The sequence below is a fragment of the Crocodylus porosus genome, unplaced genomic scaffold (genome assembly GCF_001723895.1).
Source record: "Crocodylus porosus isolate Cpor-Errol unplaced genomic scaffold, CroPor_comp1, whole genome shotgun sequence".
Classification (NCBI taxonomy): Eukaryota; Metazoa; Chordata; order Crocodylia; family Crocodylidae; genus Crocodylus; species Crocodylus porosus.
The window spans coordinates 9,393,470-9,401,001 of record NW_017728942.1 but is presented as its reverse complement, the minus strand read 5'-3'; the positions used below and the strand labels follow the sequence as shown (position 1 = coordinate 9,401,001).

The window sequence follows — 7,532 nt, the reverse complement described above, 5'->3', positions numbered from 1 at the left end:
GATCTGTCATTGAAATGGGCGGCTATCTTGGCATTCTGTAAGTGCCCGAGGGAGAAGGAGCTCTTCCAAAGGTAATGGCACAAGCTGCATAAGTGTAGCAGTTCAAAAATGTTTCGATGGCTGGAGGATTTCAGCTTGTAGGCAGATCATTTGATTGGGATAATCCTTTACAAACACAATAGTACACAAAGGGAAAGACGACTGTTGGACTGGAGACCCCCCTCCCCCCCCCACTCCAAGGGGCTGAACACATGCAAAATGGGTGCAGGTGCACACAGACTGCAGTCTGCACACCGACTTTCCCTTCGTGCTTTCAGGAGATGGAGGCCAAGCTGCTTGTGCTCAAAGCAAGAATCTGCATGCTTTCAGGAGCTGCCATCCCAGCATAACGGGTTGCACCGACACCGATGCAGCTCTTGTTATCCCTTTATGCAGAATTCATTGTAGGTGCTCCCGAAAGGCCAGAGTCAGTTAAAGGCCTCATTATACTAGTCCTGCTACAAACAGCTATTAGGGTACCATGAATTACCTTGGAAACCATTTAGCATGTTCCCTCCAGGGGTCATCTCCAAGCATCCAGTCCCTCATGGTACCATCACAGTAAAAACATTTTACAGTGTCACCGTGACCTGAAAAAAAAAAAAAAAAAAAAAGTGAGAGAGAGACCAGACATTAAAGTACATGAGCAATTACTCACAAATCCAGGGGCAAGGATGTGGCTGCTGGGAGGAGTGGAGGAAGCACAATACATCAATCTCTTATCATAACTAGCCAACAGGACAAATGGCAAAGCACCTGCACTGGAACAGTTCAACAGGATTAGGACTTCTCCTTGCCCAAAAGCAGGATGTCAAGTTAAGAGTTAGGATTCATAAACGCCGGTTCTGACTAGGTTGGCCAACTGCAGCTGTTCCATTCATGAACACCTAGATGGGAGTTTCCCCAAAGTCTTGACATGCGTGTTGGGTCAGGGGAAGCACGCGTGTTCACACTCGCTCTTTCCACAGCTCTACGTTCAAATTCTACTTGTGCATGACTTCTTATGAAGTTGTACTACACAAAGCACACTCCTCTCTGCTTCTGGAACCAGTCAGGTGCTCAATTTTTGAGCACAACTAAATCCCAGTGCATGATAGTGTACCTTGTTCTGGCTTCCTTAGTGAGGAGGGTTGTCACCCCAAAGCATTTGGGAGACAGAACAGCCCAGGATCAGTGTGTCCAATACAGGAGACACTTCCAGATAAAGGTCCACCCTCCTTTTCAGCAAAGGTCCATTCTAGACAAATTCCTGGGGCTCTATAGGATTTTTCACCCCCAAGTTTGGCCCTTTAAAGGAAACTAAAGCAATCTCCATAGAGCAGTCGTATCCAGAATCACTGAGCATTCAGAAGCCACCGAGTAAGGGAAATGTTTGGACCAGCTAGGCTGGGCTATTCCAGAGCATCACTGGTCAAATGACCTGTGGGTTTGCCACATTGTCGGATTGCTTCCTGACTGGTCCCCTGCTGAAAGACCAGCACTCAGACTTTTCAACAGGTGCTCAGCAGGTCGATAATAAATCCCAATGGAAAAAACACAAAAGACACAAAGGCTTCAAACTACAGCCACTGCCTTCTAGTCTGTTCTGTTTTCTGGACCTAGCTGATTTAAAGAGAGACCAACAAAAGGAGACAAAAGCAGAGAAAAGCCTTGCATGTCATGACTGAACTGGGACCCGTTTGTATGTGTACATACCCAGCCTTGTAAACACACGAGCAATTTGTGTTATTTGTTGGATTTACAGCAAGGTCCATTTCTCATTTGGCCAAGACCCCAGCTGACTTCCTACCCTTTGGGCGGGGAGCTGGACTTGATGATCTTCAAGATCCCTTCCAGCCCTAATGTCTATGAAATCTATGAAGACCTTGCACGGCTGAAAATAGAAGAGCAAGTGTGCAGGGGACCCAACTAGCCATTTCAAACCAACACATCTAATGAATGCGAGGCCAGCTAGATAGATAGCCCCACAAATGCACAGGCCACAGGGGTGAGCAGCAATACAGCTAAACCAGCACCAGTTTTGTAGGACAAAGATACCTTTTCCACTTGATTTCCTCTGCACACCATACTTAATAGAGTGTGGGACACTTGTAATCTATCGTCAAATAATCTAGTGTGAGAGCACCAGGACTTCAGTGCTATTCTTATCTCTATTGCCAGCTGGCTTTGAGCCTCAGGTATTGGGCAAACTGGCATTTGCCATTCTCTAATGAACGCCATTCAAGCCTGCTCCACTATTTAGGATTACAGAAAAGCTCAGTGGTGTGTTCCTTGGCTGTAAAAACTACAGGGATGGTTTCATTTCAGACTTCTCAGCCCTAATAATAATTCTCCCCCCAGCATCCTCTGCAACATATGCAACGAAGCCTTTCCAAAGAAAACACTGGGTTAGAGTACATTCATGCTCACGTGCATGCCGTACATAAAAAAATATCCCATGTTCGTTTGCACAAGGCTAACGTGCCTATAGTTTCATATTAACAATCCAAATGCTTTTAGGGATACAAGCAGTAACAAGCCAGTACTACTCAGTGCTCAAATTTGGGGTTTAAGACACAGATAACTAGATCAATCAATCTCAGCCTTTTTGGAGGCACCTCCCCGTAAGTTGTGAATTGAGTGGCACCCAATTTCAAGAACCTCCTTACACGGGGGCTGGCCAATAGGGGTGGGGGATCATCCAGAAAGGGACAAGCCTGGTTTACCTGCTGATCTTCTCATTTCTTGCAGCATCCTTCAAAGTATCTGGTGCCCTGGCACCTTAGTTGAGAATCACTGAGCTAGATTTGGGGCAGGGGCAAGAGGATGTATAAAACTGTGCATAGAGCTTAGATAAGAAAAAGTCTTAGAGCTGGGAAATCCTTTCAAGCGTGCCACTCATATTAGTATTAGGTGTGCAACACTTGCATACAACTCACAAGATAAACCCAGTGATTTCAAATAGGAATCCAGTGTCAAAGATTTTCTGACCTGTTGCGGTCCAAAGCAAAAAAAAAAAATTGCTGGACTGTTTTTTCATAGTCCAGAGACTGAAAGCTAAGAACTGGTATTTTCTAGTAAGTTCCTTGAATCCAAAGAAGGTTGAGGACCCATCTTTGACAAGCCCTTGTTTCTGGTCTGCCCTATAACTCCTTAAAAGCTATGGGTGCTTAACTTTACAGAGTGATGAATAGAGACTCAGCACATGTGCAAAGCATGGATCTCTGCCAGAAAAGCTCAGCCTGACCAGGAGACCCCTCTAGCACCATGCAGCTGTGCAGTGTACACCAGTTAGGAAAATAAAGAATTAAAAAAAAGGTAGCAATCAATGGCCTGAACAGGAGTCTCTTCCTCACCCTCCCTCCTGCTCCAAGGGTAATATTTGCCCTTCAAGAGGGGCTTTTTGTAGCCCCATGGAAAGAAAGAAACCCACCATGCACCCAAAGCATCTAGGAGCATTCAAAACACAGACAGGAATAGCACTGAAGTGCAGAGCTGCTTTCAAAGTCTAGCTTGTGCCATTTAAGGAATAGTCTTGAAAACTCCCAAACTTTAACTTTAGTTGTTGAACCTCAGGAGGTTCCTTTGAATCACTGAGTTGGCGAGTCCCCTGCAACAGTCTCCTTCTCTATCCACGATCACGAAGCTAGCTCAGCTTCTGAAGAGGCAATGGCCTTGGATGGTCAGCTCGCCTCAAGAAACACTCCCCACCTCATTTCTGTATGTGCATTGGTTGGGGCTAGGACATTTAATCACCGTCTCAAAGTACTGAGAACTCAGTACCATACAAACACATGCACATCTACAAAATGCCTTCCTCACCATTACCCTTACCCTGCCCCTTGTTACACCCGATTGAAGTGTGAACTGCAAAACACTTCAGGACAGGGACTTTCCACCACAGCTCGGTACAGATTTGGCACTGCGATGTGGCTGCAGATGGCGTTTGTGCAGCTGGGGCTCCCGGGTATGAAAGCAATATGAACAAATCCATTAACCTGTTTCGGGTTTTTGCAACTATGCTACATTTACAGGCATTAAATGCAAAGAGGGAAACCTCAAAAGCCAAATTCAGGTGCTAAATGGTTAGCAGCTCCCATTTCTCCGAGAGCCCATTTGCCATTCGGGAAGGTCCTCTGAACAGGTCATGCTGGCGTCTCATGTCCAGGAGGCGATAAGTCACATTCTGCCTCTGATGGAGAGTTTTGATCTCCTAATCCTGCATTTAGCATCTGGATCAGGTGCAGTATAGATAGCCCCACATAGGAGGTCTTCCTTCCTCTACGTACCTGTGTAAAAAAACCCTGCATGGGCCAGCTGCTCCGGGTACATCTCGTTATAGGGTGGCCAGTTCTGGAAAGTGGCTAGTCGCATCTCCTCCATCCTCATCTCTGGGTATTCTGGATGGCTGGGTAGGGCAGTCTCCTCCGTGTCCATCCTCTGCAAGAGGCTGAAGATCTGCCCATCCACACAGTCCAGGATGTCCCGAATAGGGAGCATCTCCTGCTCCTGCAGAGATAGCCCCTGCTCGTTCCCAACCTCTTTGCCACAGGCAAATCTGCAGGAAGGGAAGAACTTCAGGTGTTCGAGCATGGGGACATCCCCAGCTTCCCAACTTCTTAGGATCCCTCCGCAGCAGAAGCACTGCACTCTGTCCCCAGGGCCCAGGAAGAAGAACCCAGCCTCGGCTAGGTCAGGGGCAGAGACAGGAGAGCTGTCGGGCCAGTGCTGGAAAGTCCTCAATCTCCTCTCCTCACACCACATGCTGGATTTGAAGAGTGGCAAGTTCCTTGGCTCGGCTTCAGTGTCCTCTGCTGGAAAGATGTCCTCCATGCTCCAGCACTGGAAGAGAAAAGGAGCCCGGAGGGGAGTGAGCTGAGCGCTGGATGTCAGGCAGCACCCGATCGAACTGCTAGCCTGCATTTCTGCATCCCTGCCGCCAGTTCTGGAAAGCTCCTGGCCTCGACAAAGCCAAGTATGTTCCTGAATGCCTGCCAAACCAGAGATCCAGCTTTTCTAAGCCCTGCTGCTTTCCCCTGCCCTTTTGCAGAGTCCCCGCTGGTGTCCACGGGGAAGAAAACAGCAGTTTCTCCCTCCTCCTGTCAAGTTACAGGAAACCTTAAGTGCTTGGCAAGGACAGGGGAAACAAGGCAAAGCCTGTTCAATGTGTTTGGCTAAGTCACCCCAGCTTCAGGCTCTCATCTAATTCTTAGTCATGTCCCTGGCCTTTAAACAAAAAGTTAAAAGATTCAGTCTTTCTGTGTTTTTCTAAACTAAAAGGCAGCTATTTCAACATGCCAGAAGGCTGCAAAATAGTGAAGACCAAGCACCTCTGTTTCTTCCTGATGTCCACTTAAAAATGAAGAAAGCTTCTAGTTAGAAACTATTAGCTCCTCTTCCAATTATACCTATACAATTTAGTATTTAATTAGCATTGTAGCCTGGGCCATCTGAAGAGGCAGCTTTCATCTTCTCTTCCCAAAATCGCAGCAGCAGCATTGCAAGAAACTGTCTAAAGTTACACACTTACTTCCCCGTGATGATTTTCTTGAGTTGTTGGTAATGAGACTAGAAATGTCCTGTTTTTCTGGTCCTAGAGGAAAGATTGAAGTGAAAGGTGGCAGGGGGAGGGAGAGGGAAAGGCAATCACCCCATAATACCCCAGCTTTATTACCTTGCTGTAGAACATGTTTTTCCTTTAACCCTTTTGGACTGTATGACAACTTTATACCCACACAGGACCTTCTGTGCCCCCCTTTACAATTGGCATCCCCTCTACAGAGATGCCAGCGAGAAAAAGGATCTGGAGACCTGGCTAGTCCAGTAAATCTTCCAGAGCCAGGGGTGCAAAAAAACACTGCTCCTACATGGAAGAGCTGACCGTGGCATTGCTGAAGATGCATGGCTAAGGAGTGAATGGGCTCAGTCTCCATTGCGAATCCAGGGTTTTGTGGGTGCTAAATACTCACTGGTATTTAAGATGAAGGATAGTCTCAGTGAGAGGAGACTGGGTACACCCAAGATTAGCAGGGCAACTAGCATTTCCTTCCATAGCCATAGAGAGAGAGAGATCCCCAATCTCTGTATTACATAGGGTGTTTGTGCTTAATGTTTTATTTTTACAGAATACTAAAGAACATACATTCAGTCTGGCAAGCAAGGTACCAAAGCAACTGCTCAAGAACATCACACAATGTGTGTAACCTGTGCAAAACAGCTGGAGGCAGCAATAGGCAGAGGGGTTTAGAGAACAAGTGCTGCTTAGTGAAGTCAAGTGCCTGGAGCTGCTTTAACCTACTTCCCAGACTTCTCTCAGGAGAGCTGCGGTGACTTGCTTGTACAGGGCAGTTCTGTAGCACTAGGGTTATTTTAGTCCTGAGAAAGCAAGACGATCATTCATGTCAAACTAACAAGCGTTGTTATGCAGGAGAAACTGAATAGGACTCACCAGGTGCTTACCTAATGCACAGCAGAACAAGATTATCAGTGGTGGGGAGGCGAAAATGGTGCAGATTAAGTCTTGCTATATTCATATTTGTTGGGAGAAGGAGTTATTCATCCAGGAGGGGATGCATTGAATGTTTTTCTTTGCTTGTTTCCTGTTGCCCCAGACTTAAACACCACCCAGATCATGATTTCATGCTCACCTTGTGTCAGAATCACCACCTTTGTATTAGGTAACTATTAGCAGCTAGCCTTCATAGGATCCAAATTCCCAAAACCAGATTGATATTTCACGGAATCACATAGGAACTAGAAGCCAGTCCTCCTTCCCACCACCACCCAGCACACTTTACTGTACTTTCTTGAAAGCAATTACCCAAGCCCAACTCACCAAAAGCAGAGGCTAAGCATCCTGTTTAGCAGGGTCCTTATTTTAAAGAGATACTCCAAAACTTCATCCCACTCCACATACAAGTCACTCTAAAGAAGGGGGAAAGCCACTTACCAGCAGTCAGACTCTACACAATGGGAGCATTTCAAAATGGATCCAAACCAGGACCTCCAAGAAAAGACAAATTGCCTTTCTACCCTTTTAAAGACTACAAGACGCTGTTACTTTGCCCTGTGGCAGGAGCAAGGTAACCTCAGTCCTGTTTTTTAAAGACAATGCTGATGCCTTTCTGGAGAAGGTAGTCTTTCTAATAGCACTAGAGTGATTTCACCTGCTAGGAAGGTCCCTCCCTATTACTGCTTTTCCTCAATGCTGAAGTCTTTATTAGTCATGCTGGCCTGTATCTCATTCTGAAATGAGACTGCCCACCAGAGAAGGGAGCAGTATGGCTGTCCAGCTGTGTCTCCTAATATCCCATCAGTAAATACATGTTCAAGCAGCCAGACAAGACCGCAGCCTTGTGCTGTGGTATTTAATTCATCCCATCTGGACTCCCTTCAGGTAGGTGCTCATTAAAAGCCCCACTACTTTATCTAGTGGCTGGATCAAGGTTATTTGAAGGATGCTTTAACATTATTTTCTGGAGGATTTTTGCTGGAGAATGGTTATTAACCCCTGC

At 46.3% G+C, this 7,532-nt stretch overlaps 1 protein-coding gene across 2 annotated transcripts in view; it reads right to left on the bottom strand.

Annotated features, from left to right (window-relative positions):
- Positions 1-7,152, bottom strand: part of BIRC7 (baculoviral IAP repeat containing 7) — a 10,936-nt gene extending 3,784 nt beyond the window's left edge. The window contains exons 1-3 of one of the 2 annotated variants that reach the window (XM_019548107.1): positions 6,968-7,152; positions 4,308-4,860; positions 530-629 (exon numbers count right to left, since the gene is read on the bottom strand). In XM_019548107.1, the coding sequence (XP_019403652.1) occupies positions 530-629; positions 4,308-4,851 (644 nt within the window). In that variant the 5' untranslated portion in view covers positions 4,852-4,860; positions 6,968-7,152. Of the gene's footprint in view, positions 1-529; positions 630-4,307; positions 4,861-6,967 lie in introns of those variants that run through there. The other variant, XM_019548108.1, reaches the window with a different exon arrangement.
- Between the last annotated feature and the right edge of the window lie 380 nt (positions 7,153-7,532).